General features: G+C 46.7%; 1 protein-coding gene across 1 annotated transcript in view; it reads right to left on the bottom strand.

Moving 5' to 3' along the window:
• CSMD2 (CUB and Sushi multiple domains 2) overlaps positions 1–17,536 on the bottom strand; it is a 655,333-nt gene that overhangs the window by 184,558 nt on the left and 453,239 nt on the right. The window contains exons 18-22 of the mRNA XM_023232269.1: positions 16,767–16,955; positions 16,448–16,564; positions 8,521–8,736; positions 6,839–7,027; positions 1,368–1,537 (exon numbers count right to left, since the gene is read on the bottom strand). Of these exons, the coding sequence (XP_023088037.1) occupies positions 1,368–1,537; positions 6,839–7,027; positions 8,521–8,736; positions 16,448–16,564; positions 16,767–16,955 (881 nt within the window). The remainder of the gene's footprint in view (positions 1–1,367; positions 1,538–6,838; positions 7,028–8,520; positions 8,737–16,447; positions 16,565–16,766; positions 16,956–17,536) is intronic.

Here is a 17,536-nt window from a genome sequence, read left to right as displayed (position 1 = left end):
CACACACACACACACACACACACACACACACACACACACACACACACCATACACCCCGGAGGACATATGCCTCAGGGGGTTGGCCAAGAGTATCCATCATCTGTATATAAAAAGGACAGCACATTGATCACATCTGGAGATACTCTGAAAGCATGGAAATTTAATGGTTTCTCTTTGGATTTTCCAGAGTAGTGGGCTCTGGTTCAACTTCTAATGTAAGGACTTCTCCGGCTACAAGGAATAAAACTATATTAGAAAAAGCTAAAAATATCCCTTGGCCTAGGATGAAAATGAACATGCTTTGTATGAGGCTTTCCTTGTCATTCATTTTATTAAGGCAGCTCTTTAATAAATTCTCCATGCTCAACTCTTTGATTACACAGACACACACCACACATTATTGGAGGTACTCAATCCATATTCTTTGTATTGATGCAAAGAAATACAAGACATATATGATCAGTGTCTTAACAAATCCTCTCTATGACCCTCTCTGTAATCCAAGTCTTACCATTTCTTTCTCTTACATATGTCTTGAACTCACTTTCTTTAACCCCACTGCCACACCAGGCCATCATCGTGGTACACTGAAGCAACTGCAATAGCCTGTTATTCAACCAAAACACACGCAATGCACAAGTGCACATACACACAATATACTGACACAGGTGTGCACAGACACAGATCCCCAAAACCAAATAAATACATGGACACTGATTCACACACATGTGGAAACATATTTTAAAAAGTATCCATAGCCATAAACACATAGCTACACAAATGAACACACACATGCGTATATACACATGTTCTATGAGCTCTTCATTATCCATATTGACAGTCAGGGTTCAAAATGGAAAACTGGATCCATTGGCTGCTCCAACCTTATTATTATTTTGAGACAGGGTCTGACTCTGTCACCCAGTCTGGAGTGCAGTGGCATGATCACGGCTCACTGTAACCTCAACCTCCCTGGTTCAAGTGATCCTCCTATCTCAGCCTCCCCAGTAGCTGGGACTACAGGCATGCACCACCACACCCAGCTAATTTTTGTATTTTTTGTAGAGACGGGGTTTTGCCGTGTTCCCTGAGCTGAATTATTATCTTTTATTATGCAGTCAACCCATATTCAATTACACATGCATTTGATAGCAGGCAGCTTCCAAACAAACTCTAAAGCCATATTCTTAGATACCCATATACCTCTCTCTTTTGGTCCTCTCTTTCTCCCAGATGAGTGAGGACAGTATCTTGGGACTCAGGAAGGAAGGAGAAAGTTTGGATCATTCACACAGAGACAAAGGAGTGAGTATTGACCAGACTGTTGCATAGTGTAACATACATACTCTGAAACTGATCAATTTTACCTTGAGGACATCTCCTTCGGAGAGTTCGAATGCCCTGGCTTTCAGCTGAATCCCCTTCCCTGGCTGGGTCTGGATGGAGTAGATGCATTCGTGATTGTTATTGTAGTTCACAGGAAAGTTGGGGGACAGCAAAGTACCCTGAGTGCCTGTGACTGAATTCCCACACTCAGCTGGAAAGAGAATCACAATAATCATAGATTAACCCCCATCAGCTGCATCCAGAAAGCAACTCACAGCTCTGGAGAACCTGACAAAGATGACAAGTCATTTGCCTGTCTACCTGCCAAGATGCCTGTGTGTCTGTCCAGTTGTTGGACTGTTTACAGAAATGCCTCTCAAACTTAAAAAAAAAATACTTCTCTACCTATGGTGCTGCCTGGTTTGCTTCTGTCTCTTGTTCTGTTTGTCTGTCTCTCTTCTACAGAAACAGAAGCTAACCCACCGGGCACCCTTTACAATTTCACAGTTCTATAAAGCAGCCGTGCCACATACCTATTCATATAGTAGCGTAGCAACAGAAATGACCAAGGAGGAGGTCAGGGGAAGAGGGGGGCAGTTAAGTGAGGAGAGATGAAACCTTTCAGTATCACAGAATAGAAAGTAAGAGGGGGCAAGATCACATCATAATCGCTAACCCTTATGTGCAAAACAGCATGATTGACACTTTACAAGAACCATTTCAGTCATTAGTCACAACAGCCAGTCCCATAAGTAGGCACAATTATCATTTCTGGTTTAAAGATAAGGAACCAGGTACTCAGCCACTGAGACCAAGTCTCTCTGTGGATTCACGAGGAGGAGGGGACTGAGAACTCAACCTCCTAGGTCCTGGGGAAAGTTTTTAGCATAGTCTCATTGCAGCCTGTTTCATTCAACAGCTAATGAAATCACACCCTCCTCTGGAAACCTGCTTCTCCTCCTCCAGAATTAGTCATTCTTTCCCCATTGTTCTCATACCTTTATTTATAGCAGTCATCCCATTTTACTTGACTTAATGTGTTAACATTTCTATGTCCTCTACTGCACTGTGGATCCTCTGGGGCTTGGTCATGTTACTGTCTCCTTAACACCCACTCAGTGCGTGGGCAGGGCAGGCTCAGGGCATGCAAGGAGGAATGGGATCTTTAATAATTGGAGGGCCCCTCCCTGTTCTTCCCTGTATCTGAGCACCTCCCATATTGCACCTTGACTGCTTGCTGCCTGTCTGTGTCCCCCACCTAAACTGTCAGTAACTTGAGGGAGAGGGTCATGCTGGCTGAACCTATGAATTTCCAAGGCTTAGCCTGGATTGTCTGTAAAATAAATATTTACTGAATGAATGAATGAATAAATGAATGGATATGGAATACACTGACCTCAGAAGATGTACAGTTCTAAAAATAATAATTAGGTTCCGGAAGGATGTAAATACAAGTCCAGATGGCAGGCCTGTTATTCGTGTGGACATATGGGGAATTTGGAGCATGCCTTGAATCTTTCAGGCAGCTGGTAGCAAGTCTGCTTTCTGTAAACCATCCCTCAGTAGCCTTTAGTCTAGGCACAGTCTGTGGCTGGAAAAGCCTTGGGGTTGACCAAAGGACCATTGCTTGGACCTTATAGTTAACCCTAATTACCCTAAGCCAGGAGCATACTAGACTGAGGCAGCATAGATGGAACACATGGAAACCTTCAGAGCTGAACTGCTCATGGGCTTAGTTATATGTCTTGTGTTTTCTCTTGTCCCCAAGGCTGCTCCTTAGTCCTCTGAAGATGGGGGCCATACGTCCCACCACCAAGTCCCGGCTTTTCTCAATGGACCCTCCTCCTTGCATTCTGCTCAATTCAGGACCAGCTTCAGTTTCCTAAGGCTTCATATAAGGCCTCATTTATTTCTCTCGGAGAAGAAATCTGACTTTACAGTACTTTTAAACTTAGTCTGTTTGCAAAACTTCCAAATATCATGATGAATGTGCTGAGATGGCTCATAAAACTCAAGGGACAGCGGTGGACAGGCTCCCTGGGGGCAGTGGCTGCTGATAATTTACATAGACGTTTCCAGTATGTGTACATTTCTTTGATGATCTCAGATGAGGGTGGGGATTTGTGGGGGGGACGGAGAGTTGCTTAGGGCCATGCATATGTAAACATTTATTACTCAGTCATATCACATGGGCAGCCTTCGGAAGCATCTCTCCATTTTCTCTGAGATCACTACCTTTCCCTTCCATCCAGGCAGAGGCCTGTGGTGCAGTGGGATGATCATGGACTTTGGAGTTAGACACATTGTGTCAACTCTCTGAACTTTAGTCTCTTCATCTGCCTTCATCTGGACAATAATAGCATTCTCATAAGACTGTAGAATCAAAGCGTGAGATTTTATATATGAGATAGGTGAACACAGGGGAATGGTTAGCACAGAGTAGCCTCTCCACCAATGTCTCAGGTTAATCTACATGGCTTACCTGCTTCCATTTGGGGCCCTAACTGCCTGCATTCTGGGACTGGCAGAAAGCTTGAGAAGCTTATGGGAAGCGTGCATTAGCTGCCCGAGGCTCACAGCAACCTGACGGTTCCTGATGCCTCTTGCCCTCTGCCTAATTCTCGACAGCTGGCTTCCCTTAAACATGGGCTTCGGTGTGTTTTTGGACTTCCTTCCTGGCCCTGCTTCCTGCATAAGAGGTGTATGCCCCATCTCTGCCCCAGCATGAGCCTCTCCTCTTTCCCACACGCCTGACACCTTTACAAGGAGGGGCTGATAGCTTCAGATGTGGCCAGTCCTTGGCCAATCCCCAGGTCCTGACTCCCTGTCAGGCCTCTGTCCTGGGCACCAGGGAGGGGACAGGAGGGATAGAGGGATGGGGCGCTTGTCCCTGGGAGAGTTTCTAGAGTAACAGGGGAGGTGAACAGATGCACTGAGAAGCCAAACACAGGCACAAATGGAAACAAATAAATGCTCCAGAGAAACAAACAGTCACATCCACAGGAAAGTGCTGCGGCTGATTCTGGCATCTATGACTTCTGTTGCCCCCATCAGAAGGGGTCTTGTTAAGGGCAGAGGCTATACCTTATCCATCAGCCTGGGGCTTCTGAGGCAGAGGGTTAGGTCTTCTCCATCACACCGGTATTCCCAAGAACAGGGCCATGTCTCCTGCTGCAGACTGGGGTCCCCTGGGGTCAGGACTGTCTCTTCTACCTCAAATTCAGGGACCCCTGATGTCAGGGGCTATGTCACCTCCCTCCCAGCCACCCACGTCACACCATGAATTAAAGCCCAGTGCTGTTCATCTCCTTCTTGGCTGGGAATGTTGCTGGTAGCACTCTGTGGACTAAATCATCCAATTTGCATGGCGACTGGGAGCAGCCCCCAGTGGGCATTGCCGAGATGCCTCCAGCCTGAGCCTCGGCAGCCGGGCTGGTGGTAATTAGAGGTGATTATAATTACTGTGCATTATTAATAACATGTGAAACAGAAGACAAATGTAATAATGAAAATATTGTGAGGTGTCATGAACAAACAGTAATTGGAATAATAAGTTAAAGAATGAGTTTATGTAATGAGATCAATGAGGCAAGAGCTTGAGGGCTATGTGCATCTGTGGTCCTGGTTAATCCCATTCAAGAAGAATCTCCCCCAGAACCATTTAGCTGAGGATGTTTTCCCAGAGACTACAGGAGCTGCTAGCAGCCAGACATGAACTGAACCTTCCTGGGGTGGGCGGCGGGGTTCTATGTGTTTCTGAGCGTGTGTGGCCAGATCAGGGTGGGTGGATGCCTTTGGGGATGGTTACAGGAGACGGAGTAAACTCTGGGGTTATTTAATTGGTCAGAAACGGAATTCTGCCACGCTTTGTTTTAATGTTTCCTTTCTGAGATTGTAAAAGGTTATTGGCAAAATAACAATAATTGGTTATTGATAAATACAGATTAAAAGGTTATTGGCAAAATGATAATTATATGCCACCTCTTGGTTTATGTAAATGATGTCATCTAATGTAGAGTAAAGCCTGTGAGTTGGATGCTGTTATCTCTGTTTTATAAACGAGGAAGCTGAGGCTGAGGGGGTTTGCTGGCCTGCCTGAGATCTAAGCGTTGGTAAGTGGCAGAGCCGTGACCCCACCTTGGCCTGCATGAGTGCACAGCCTGGGCCTGGCCCATCTTGCCAGCCTGTCTAAGCTGTCCTCGGCATAGCCTGTGGGCTCCATGGACTTGTCTCAGGCACAGCTGACCTCACCGGCATTTGAGATGCTGGTCCCTGTTTCAGTCAGTGCAGTGCTTCTTTGATCTGTTTTGTATATTTTTATGGGGCTTTATATAATATTTCACTTTACGTGAGGTCCATGGCTAACAGTGAGCAAGGAAAATACTCCGTGAATGCAGCTAGTGTTTTATCCAGCCCTACAGGATTCAGCAAACAGGTACCCAAGAGCCTCATACACTGGGGACAGACAGCAATCACTCTGCCCCGGGGACAATACTTGCTTCCCCTGCTCCCTGGGCACAGCGCTCTGAACGGACTTCTTTAAAGCTCTTGCAAGGAGGCAGGCAGGGCCCGGTTCCAACCTCCAACAGCTGCCTCTAACCTCCACATCTCCTGTTCTGCCTGCCGCTTGCTCCAGCCTGGCCTCTGAGCTGTTCCCCAAATGCTGAGCATCCTCATGGTTTGGGTCTCGGTCCTCTGTTCCCTCTTCTCCCAGATATCTATCTCTGGCCAAATGTCAACTCATCAGAGAGGCCTCTTCTGACCACTATAAAAGAGCAACCCTAGCTCCAGCACTTTCTAAGCTGACTTAATTTTTCTCTGTATGCCCCAACACTGCCTGACACACCACACATCTACATATTCACAGCCTGTGTCCCCACCACCAGAATGTGGGCCACGAGTGGAGAATGTCTCTGTTTTGTCCACTTGTATATCTTCAGAACCTGGCAGATGCCTGACATGTAGTGGGTCCTCTATACATGACCCCGCCCTGTTCCTTTTGTCCTCCTGTTCCTTCATCCTGCTGAATGGATGAAGTCTTCCTAAGGTGTCTGTAAGAGTGAGCACTGCCATTGGATTAGTAAAAGCAGCCATCTACTCCACCAGATGGGGACTCCCCCTGGGCAAAGGTCACACTCCCTCCTACAGGCCCACTTGGTGCCCATCCAGATTCCTCGGCAAGAGGCATCCTTAAGCCATGGGTCTGTGTGCTAAGGGTGGGGAGGTGAGAGTACTGAAGTCAACTTCATGTGAGTGCCCACTGTGGACCTACTTAGGAAAGGTCACTTTAGCTTATACAGAACTGCCTGATGAAGCAGGGATTGCCATCCCTATTTTACAGATAAGGAGGCTGGAGTGGAAGGAGGTTAGGTCACCTGCCCCGGGTCCCACTGTAGCTAAGTGTGGGCTAAGTCAGCCTCTTGGCCTGTGTGCCATCCACCACCTCACATCAATTGACTATAATCTGTCCCACCCCATTAGTGAAGCAAAATGAAAGCACGTGACCACCTACCAACACACCTTGGCAGAGGCGAGCTCCACAGGCGCCGTCTGCCCCCCAGGCACGTGATGCGGGCGGTGCCCTCCAGACGGTACCCGGGGAAGCAGGAGAAGGTCAAGGTGTCGCCCACACCAAACTGCAAGCCCTTCCGGATGCTGTAGGCTGGGACCTCAGGCTCCTCACAGGGCTCCAAGTCATACTCTGGAAAGGCAGCAGGAGATCTGGGCTCAGAGACATTGTGGGGAGATGGGAACGCACGGGCAAAACGCCAGGGGGAAAGGGCCAGGGACAACGAAAGACACAGAAGAGGGCATGCGCACACTGGCCCACAAACGTGACACTGGCCCACAAAAGAGAAGTGAGAGCCGAGGGGAGCAGAGGCAGAGAGAAGCATGGGGAAGCATAAGGAGGCAGAGAGGCAGAGAGAAGCATAGGGAGGTCAGGGTGGGCGGTCTGCACCCACTCCTGTGAGCAGTGGGAAAGGGCACAGTGTTTCCTAGACAGGCTTCCCAGGAGGATTTCTGAGGATCCTCAGCACTCAGCTCTTCTCCGTGCTGTGTCTTCATCTCTGTTTTAAAACTGCGCCTTAGGGCTCACAGGCTCTCCTGCTTCCTTCTCTCTGGGCACCGAATTAGATAAATTCAACCAGCGGATTCTAGAAGGTCAGAGTACATGACCCAGCCTCAGGCAACTCCCACTGGGGAAGACACTCCAAATGCCTGACTAGAAGCCATGTCTTGGCTATGTTGGCACTTAGGCAGACGGCAAGCTTGACCGGTGGCATTTATGGGCCAAAGCCCTGCCTGGGGCCTCTAGTGACAGCATAGAAGTGACTACTCCCTTGTCTGCAAGGGCTTCTCCCTTCAGGATGCAGTCCTCCAGGGCTGTGTGATAAGAAGGAGGGTCTCTCTCATACGGGTTGAATCTCACTGGCTGGATATGTCCCATTGGCCAAGCGAATCCAGGGATGTGACAGGTGACTTCTGCATTGGAGGGCTGGCGGGGGACTAAGCTGGGCCACATTCCAGTTCCTAGAAGCTGGATACCTCTTGTCCATCCCAGGAGGAATCCATCTGATACCCCTGGCCGTGGCTGAGAAAGGTGGAGGGAGGTACTCTGGGGTACTATGGGGTAAGAATGGCGAAGGGCTCGGCACGAGAGGAGCCAAGGGTCGTCTTTTCTCCCTGAGTGCCAAATAAAAGCGCTTTCTTTTCCAAATCCCTAAACACAGAGATAACTATCTATTACTATAAAATTAGCATTGATGTAAAAGATCCCAAACGAGACTAAATCACTCCAATATGTTAATTTCAACCCCCCTTTTTTTTCATATTGCTGGGGTTGGGAATATGGAAGTGGAATCAGAAGAAAAATCTGGAATAACTAAGGTAGGAGGGGTCTTTTGTGAAGTCCTCTAGTTCATCCAGCTAGGTGGGCCATGTACAGAGCAAATCCTGAACACCTTCATAGAAGGAGAATCCTCAATGATCATGCTAACTTCTTCCAAGACCATTATAGGGAATTTCTTACTTGGGTCCAACCCAAGTATCTTTTGCTGAAGCACTGAGGTCAGTTTCCCAGGGACTGGAGAGTGGAGTAATATCCATCTGCTAGGAAAACCAGAGACTGGCAGCAGAAGGAGAGAGCAAATAGCTCCATGGTCTCTTCCCCTCAGGGACCCTCACACTCTTTACCTGAGAAAGTGATGTTGAATCCTTCATATGACATGGAGAAATCGGAAATGAAGCGGACCTGGGCAGTGAAGTTGCCATAGAGCCCAGCGCTGATGGGAGCTGGCAGCCGAGAGCCAGTCAGCTGCCTCAGGGGCTGGGTGAAGCTGCCGTTCTCAGTGATGAGGAGGTAGTCGTGGCCACTTTCCAGGTGGAAGGTATGGAAAGTAAAGAACACACCTGCCAAGAAACCAGAAGGTCAGGTTGGTGATGGCGAGATGGCTGGAGCACCTTAGCTGCAAGACAGGATCTACACAAACATTTCCAGTTTGCAAATGTCTATCTGTGTGTATGACTATAAGCATGCATTGATAAACCATACAGGCGAATCTGAATGAAGGAACCTGAACACACAAGTGCCCAAAGATTCAGGGAGAAGAACACCTTTTTACAGTTGTCAAAATTTAAAAGAGAGATTTATGGCTCCACCTATGAAAATGCTTTAGAGACATTCATTAATTAATTCAACAAGCATTTGTGTTGAGTCTTTACTATGGGCTAGGATCCAGGGTTAGGTGCAAGGGGATATACCAGGCATTAAACAAATAGCTGCAATACAGAGTGCTGAGTGCTGGAATGAATGTAGCTCAGCATGCCATGGGGGGCAGAACAGAAAGCAGTTGACAGCAGGAAGAGGTAGGTGGAGGACGGCTTCACCAAGGAGTAAACATTTGACATGGATCTTAAAAGGATGCACAGGAATTAACCAGGTAAGGGGAGAAAGAGTGTCCTAGGCAGGAGACCCATTTATGTAAAGGGACTGTTGATTCCAGGTTTGTTGAACAGCAGCTGGGTGTGGCTACTCCTGGAATTGAAGTTGGATAGGTAGACGGGGGCCAGACCCAATATTTTTCTGGATGCAATGAGAAGGCTTCCTATCCAGTGTGGACCAGGTCTCAGTTTTAGCAAGATGTTGGTGGCTATAAGGAGGATGAAGTGGAGGGAGAGGAGGTAGGGAGATCAGTTATATTGGTGGCTGCTCTGCACTGGGAGAGGATGGGGCTTGGCAGAAAGAGCAAAAGCAGGAGATGGCCATGAGTCCTTAGGGGTCGGGGCAGGGTGGTCAAGACAGCAGGCATTTAATGCAAAGGGGAAATGACATGACATCCAGTGGCACGTCCACCTGGAGGATGGTGATGTCTTCTGTTACCTGGGGAAGGGCAGATAAGAGGGAGGTATGGGTTGTAGAAGTGTAATGGACTTAGCCTTTTCTGCATACAAGCAGTGAGAGCTAGTGGGCCACTGGAAGGACAGATTTGGAAGTTCAGGATTAAGTGGGGACTACAGAGGTAGATCTGGAAGTCACCAGCAAATCGTTGATATCTGAAGCCACAAGCATGGAGAAGAGGGCTAGGAGAGAGAGGGCAGAGTGAGAATCAGAGAAGGGGTGAATGGAAGCATGGGCAGAAGTGACAGGGAGTAGGAGACTGGGCAGAGGAGGAGCGATGGGGGAGATGGTCCAAGAGCAGTCAGAGAGCTGGAAAGGAGGAGGGAGCTTCAGTAATGGGGAAGGTTAAGAGCATAAAATAAAATCAAAGTAATGATATTCATTAACATTTCAAGCATTAAATATTTAGTGTCGCTGTCCTAACTGCTTTTACTTGCACTATAGCCAGCCCTTGTCCCTTGGAAGGGAGACAGGAGAACTCATTTAATTCTACCAGGAACCCTGTGGCGTGGGTACATTATTATAATCTCCAGTTAACACCCAAGAAAACGGAGGCACAAAGAGATGAAGTCATCTGTCCAAGGTCACCCAGCTAGTATGTGGTAGAGCTGGGATCTGAACTAAGGCAATCCAACTACAGAGGCCATGCTCTCAGCTACTCCAGGGTGCGGCCTCTCAGGCTACAGAAAGACAGCAGGCAGTAAGAATAGCCAGGTAGGGTAAGGGATCAGGGAGTGAGGGAAGTTATAGAGCAGCATGGTCTTAACACCCAAAGCAATTCTAGAACTTGTCCAGGTGGCAGTTGTGTTTCGTGGGGCATGTGTGTAAGTGCGTGGTCACGCAAATGGGCCATGCCTCATGTTGGGGCTTGAATCCAGATTTGATGTGACAGATGCACATACAAATACTTAACTTGAATGAACCATGCAGAATCAACCAAGTGAGTAGCCTATGGGACTATGTGTTGTGGATGGTGCCAGGACAGGAACATGTTAGACTAGGACCCACCTGCTACTCCAAGTGTGATCCCACTTTCTACTCAAAGTATGGTCCATGAACCAGCAGTGTGGTCAGTTACTCCAAGTGTGATCCCACTTTCTACTCAAAGTATGGTCCATGAACCAGCAGTGTGGTCAGCACCGGGAGGACTTACTAGAATTGCAGAGTCTTTGGCCTGCACTGAAGACCTACTGAATCAGAATCTGCATGCTCTTTAGATCCCAAATGATTTATAGGCACTTAAAATTTGAGAAATACTCCTCTAGATAATTACTGCTACATTTTTTATAAATGATGGTTGGAGCCAAGCCTCTAATGCTAAAGCATTTTAAAGGTTTTTATATCCTTGACTCCCTGTTGATAGAAGCTGGTGATCCTGGAGGATTTGGGCTTCTACAGATAGAGATGGAGGAGACAGAACCCAACAGAAGTGATGGGACCAGAGATGCAGCTTGTAAATACCCTATTCCCAGGCAACTGAGATGCATTAAGTCCAAAGCACCTACCGAGTGCCATGCCTTGTGCTAAGCACTGAGAAAGATCTCCCAGTTTAGTGGAGAAGACAGACAAATCACTACTAGTGAGAATGCAGAGTGGGGCACGGAGGAAGAGTGGGGAACTATGCCTCAAGGGTTGGGAAGGCTTCATGGGGGTCAAGATCCTTGATGTGAAAAGGTTTGTGGGTGCATGTGCCCACATGCATGCTATACTCCTGACACATAAACATGTCTGCAAATGAGAAAATTGCTCTCAGTCTATACAGGTTAGGAAATATATGTCCTTTCCCTCCTACCTAGGACATGGAGTTGGGTGGAGAGTGGGTGAGACCCAGTCACAGGTGGAAAAAAGTTCATTAAGCACCACACTTTGCACTCTATTCTTCTAGCATGCAAATAGACCCCTTCCAAAGGGGTACACATTTGGCTGGGATTCTAAGGATGAGCAAACATCTGACATGAAACCTCTGAGTTTCCCAGCTGTGCTGATTGCCTGGGCCTTTTTGGGCCATTGTGTGAAAACGAAGACATTGTCCGCAGAAATACAGAGGCCCCATGTTGGAGTCTGAATCCAGATTTGATGTGACAGATGGACCCACAAACAAATACTTCACTTGAATGAACCATGCAGAATCATACCAATGACATCAACACCACATAGGAGTGGAAAGAGCAGGGCAGTGGAAAAGTCATGCACTTGGGGGTAAGACACACCTGGATCAAAAGGTCTTGGCTAAGGTTGCTTAACACCCCAAGTTCCAGGTTCTTCAACTATAATATGTAGGCGATAATATCTCTCTTACAGGTGACATTTACCCCTGAAGTGAGGCATAACTCGGAAAGCATGTGCAAAGCATGCAGCACAGTGGCTGGCACACAGTAGGGGTGCAACAGAAGGTGTTCCCTTTGCTCAACTCATCTAACTCTCGGACAGCCTCATGGGTTAAAAGGTGTCAGCTCTGGGATTTCAGCAAGGGCACATTCTCAGGACTCCTGAATTGGCTGTTTCCTTGGACTGGGCAGGTGGCAAGTTGAACGATTTCACATTTCACAGAGTTTTGAGTTTCCTGAGCCATACTGCTGCCTCTTAGGGAGCAATCACTGAGAGCAGCTTAATAGGTCTGTTAACCCGAGATACTCTGATAAACAGAGAATGAAGAATGCCCTCTGGAGAAGGGCCTGGGCTCAGTTCAATTCGATTCATATCACCAAATGCTTCTTGAGTTCCTTATGTGCCAGGCATAGAGCCAGAAGCCAGGGAAACTGCAGGAAACAAGACAGACTGATCTCTCACAGAACTCCTTGTCTGTCAGGGAGCCTGATGATGAAAATGCAAGTTCTCTATAGTGGAGCAAAGTCTGAAATCATGGAGGTACAGAATGTATGCTATGGGAGCCCAGGGGAGAAGAGCCCAATCCAGATGCAGAGCTGGGGAGACGGGGTCAGGGAAGGCTTATTAGAGGAAGGGGGTTCAGAAGGATGAAGGGCTGGCCAGGCAAGGGCGATGGTAGAGATTCCCATTCCCCTTGCTTGGGGAGAGGAAGTGTTCCAGAGAGAAGAACATTGTAAAAACGTGCAAAGCTCTAGAGGAGAAGGGAAGCCTGGCAAGTTCTAGAAACTGAAGGAAGTTCTGTGTAGCTAGAACTTAGTTTAGAGGGCTCAGAATGAGGCTGAGAAAGGTAAGGACTATGAGGCTGTGCTAGCTATTTAATTTAATTTAATTTTTTATTTTTTGAGATGGAATTTTGCTCTTGTTGCCCAGGCTGGAGTGCAATGGTGCGATCTCAGCTCACCACAGCCTCCGCCTCTTGGGTTCAAGCAATTCTCCTGCCTCAGCCTCCGGAGTAGCTGGGATTACAGGCATGTGCCATCACGCCTGGCTAATTCTTTTGGTATTTTCAGTAGAGACAGGGTTTCTCCATGTTGGTCAGGCTGGCCTCGAACTCCCAACCTCAGGTGATCCACCCGCCTTGGCCACTCAAAGTGCTGGGGTTACAGGTGTGAGCCACCGTGCCTGGCCTAGCGATTTTATAATTTGGGGATCTATGCTAAGAATTCGGTGATGCCTTTAAGTGGTTCTAAGGAAGAAGTGATCTGGTCATTCATCCATGATTTCTTGTTGATTCTCTGCTGAGTACCTTTCTACATGGCTACGTACTGTTCGTCTTTGAAGACCAGCTGAAGTCTCAACTCCAGGACACCTTCCTAAGCCCTGGGCTGGGCTCGGGAAGTTTTCACACCTCTCTCTGCTCTATCACACATTGGTCATGCTATACTGAGATCTTAGTTTAGGCTGTCTACTACCGTTAAAGCATAAACTTCCTGAAGGCAGGCAATAGCAGAGTGGCTTGTTCAGCTGTTTTCCTAGCAATTTGGGTAGTGCAAGTATCAAATACGCATTTGCTAAATAGTTGGTGAGCTTGATTGACTTCCAGGCAAAAACACACACATAGAAACTCATAAAAAAAATACACCTTTATAATCACAGACGCCCAGACACAGAGAAAACCGTAATGACAGGGGTTGTTTCTCTAGGGATTGTGACAGGCTGCTTTTCTTTCCAATGGTCTCCTCTGACCAGGCTTGGTGGAAACAGCTCTTCAGGGTGAACAAGGACACTGTCCTATCCCTCCCCTCCTTAGGAACAATGTTGTGCGAAGAAGGGGACAATCCTGGGCCTCACCCTGACCACCCAGCTAGTCTTGCCTTGATGCAGTAAGCTCTAGGCCATCATATCCCTGGCTAGGGCAGCCCTAGCAAAGGCCAAGTGATACACTTAAGTACATGTGGTGGGACTATAAATGACTTTTCCTTCAAATTTTCTTTGTTATACAAATAGTATATTTTAGATGTAATGTGTTTATTGCTCAAAATTAGAAAAAAGCCAAAAGATGAAAATAAGAGACAACATCTTGGGGTATATTTTTTCAGGCTGTTTTCTATGCAAACAAGGATGTCTTTTAAACTAAATATATTCTTGTGGCAAACTTATTTTTTTTTACTTAACAAAGTATTGCAACCACCCCTGCAGGTCTTTAAATATTCTTTCACGTTATTCCGTTTAGCAGCTGCCTAGTATTTTATTCTATGGCCATACCCTATGTTTATTTAACATTTCCTTATTGATGGACATTTTAATAGTTCCTGATTTTTCAGTATAATACATAAGGTTTCAGGGGAAATCTTTGTAGCTAAATCTTGATGTAGAGTTTTACTTATTTTCTTCAGATAAATTCCAGTAAGTGGAATTGCTGGGTGCAAAGGCAGGTACAGTTGTCCCTTGTATCTGCAGGGGATTAGTTCCAGGACCACCCTTGGATACCAAAATCTGCAGATTCCTAAGTTCCTGACAATATATTTTCGAGGCTTTTGATTCACATCACCAAGTCACCCTCTGGAACGCTTGAACCATTTCACACAGTGTCAGCAGTCAATAGTATTCCAGGGTCCGCATTATCCCCCTGACTGTTACAATTTTCTTTGATGACTTAAAAAGGGAAATGCTATTTTCCTTTAAAAATTACACTTGTTTCATTATTAATGAGGTCAATGAGTTTCCATTTGTATTTCCTCTGTTACGAAGTGTTACTTTATAGCTTTGCTCATTTTGCAGGCTGGTTTGGCTAGGCATATGTCTCTTGAAACTTTTTAAGAACTCTTTGTGTGTCTGGTAGCTAATCCTTAGTCAATCATATGTTGCAAATATTTTTTTTTCTATGTAGTATTTGACTTTGAATTTTTATGGAGTTTTCTTTCTTTCTTTCTTTCTTTTTTTAACCTAAATCCTTTCAAAGTTTTTTTAAAATTGAATCTAGCAGTCTTTGCCTTTATGGATTCTACCTTTGTTGTTACTCTTTAAAGTACATGCCCACCTAAGCTTACAGATTCACGTTCCTCTAGTGCTGGAGTTTATGTGATTAAATGCTCGAAAATGCTTGAGGTATAGATGTTTTTTTTTTCTTTTGTTCCAAATGGTTCAACCCACTGTTCTAACACCATTTATTACATAATCCATCCTTTCTTCAACGGATCTGAAATGACACTTTACTCATATACTAAAGTCTCTCTCACACATACACAGGCATGTGTGTGCACACACGGAGGGATCTATTTCCGGACAACTATTCTCCACGTCTTATTTGTATGTCCACTCTTCTACTCATACCACATTGTTAACATTAATTTAGCTCATAATGATGTTTTAATATCCGGAAGGATTAATCTTCCTTTAAAATTTGTTTCTTGGCTCTTCTGCATGTTAATTCTTCTAGATCAGAGGTTCTTAATTAAAAGCATGCATCAAAATTACTGGCAAAGTGTTCTGAAAACATAGATGCCTGGTTTCCACCGCCAACGTAGAAAATCAAAACCTCTAGCCTTGGGCCTAAACATTAGTGTATTTGCCAAACTGCAAGAACCATGACTCTGGATGAACTTGGCAATAAGCTTCTGAGGCTGGAAGCCAAATCTGCCTGGTTACTGCCGATGCCCAGCCCCAGTGTCAGCCACATGGGTGGCACTGAATACATATTTGTTGAGAAAAGAGTATTAATATATTAATTCACATTTATTTATAACCAGCACCTTTACTTTGAACTTGGACTCCCAAAGGTCACTCATGTTAGGGGAGTTGAGGCAGCAGTACAGGCTGGTGATCCATATGAAAGATGGCATCAGAGGAGGAGCTGAGTTATGCAAGAAGAGGATCGCTGTGTTCAATATCTGATGGGTGAATATGAGGAAGAGGGAGCAGGTGTATTTGATGCTCCTCCAGGATGCGATACAAGAAAAACATTTTCAGAGACACCTAATAGACTATTAGGAGAAGAAAGCATCTGTGCAAAAATGATAGTAGGTGCCCATTTGTTGAATGGGTTGGTGGCCTCCCCACACCAGGCATGTTTAGGCAAAGGGTGAGCTGAGCTGGTGTGTTGCCATCTTGGGGGGAGTGATTTAGAGAAGGTTCCTGTACTGAGTGATATTGGATAGCTGGTAACCTCCAAGATCTCTTCCAGCAGGGAGATTTTAGAATCTCAACAATACTTATTGAACAAGTTCTACCATTCAAAGAGGTGAAGAGACTCTGGAGGTTTTCTTGGTGAGAAAAGTTCAGATGAAGCCCAGAGGTCACTATCTGGGGAGATTCCCATTGAGGTCAACTTGACCTGAGGAACTTGGGTCCCTGACCACTCACATCCCAATGCCTGCTATGGGCTGAAACACTCACCCTTGCCATGAGATGTTTCGATGATCCAGGTGCAGTTCAAGTTGTTGGGGTAGAAGTCAGGGAACCCTGGTGACAAGATGGTCCCACTGGAGCCTTGAATGAAGCCACCACAGAGAGCTATAGAAGGAGTGAAGAGGGCAGTGAAAGACCAGAGGGCCTCAGGGAGCACCCCTGTCATCCTCCTGGGACCCCATCCCCCATCTCTCGAAACCCCAACCCTCGTTGATGGGGTGAGGGAGTCAGAGGCCTTTTGAGCACCTGTGTTTCTGTGGCAGGAGAGGAGTCTGCTACTTTAGCGCCCCCTCATGGTGTGCCTCACCTTCACAACTGGGCAGGGCCCGGCTCCACTGGAAGTTGGGCTCACACTCCAGAGGCTCCCCGTCACTTAATGTGTAGCCTGAGTCACAGCTGAAGGTCACCAGTGCGCCCACATAGAAGTCATTCCCATGACGTTGTCCGTTTACTGGGATTCCTGGATCCAGACAGTGGTCTGACTGCAGTGTTATAGCTGAAAGAGAGAGGCCACAGCTGGGACAGACAGCTCACTGTCACCACAGAGGGACCCCAGTTGACTCCAAAGAGGGGGAAGAGAGCCATGGTTTATTAAAGGCAGAGGTTGCCAATTACTGACTCATGAAATGTGGCCATCAGTATTTGCTGAGAGTGGCTTAGGTGCTGTGCTAAGGCTTCAGGATACAACAGGAGTAAGAAAATGACCTTGTCCTCATGGTGCTTGCAGCCCCAGCTTTCTATATTGGTCTACAGAGAACTGAAGTGACAATGATCCTTTAAATCGAGGGGTTGAATGTGGAAGGTGATGAGGAAGGGCAAGTGTGGGTGTGAGATGCCATCTCAGGTTAACCTCGTGGTCAGTCAAATGTTCTGATCCCAGAGTGCCCAGCGTGGCGACACCGAATCACCTGCACACAGAAGAGGCCATGAGGTCTGCATGCAAGGGCCTGGTATGAAGGTCGTGAACAACTCTAAGCTCCCATGACCTGAGGGATGCTGAGAGCAACAGAGTGCCTTCCGCAGGGGCTTCTGAAGGGCACAGCCTAGCCAAGAACACCATGGGGATGGGGCCAAGCA

The sequence above is a fragment of the Piliocolobus tephrosceles genome, chromosome 1, assembly GCF_002776525.5.
Source record: "Piliocolobus tephrosceles isolate RC106 chromosome 1, ASM277652v3, whole genome shotgun sequence".
Classification (NCBI taxonomy): Eukaryota; Metazoa; Chordata; class Mammalia; order Primates; family Cercopithecidae; genus Piliocolobus; species Piliocolobus tephrosceles.
Note: the sequence above shows the minus strand (reverse complement) of the source record. Positions and strands in the feature narration are given on the sequence as shown.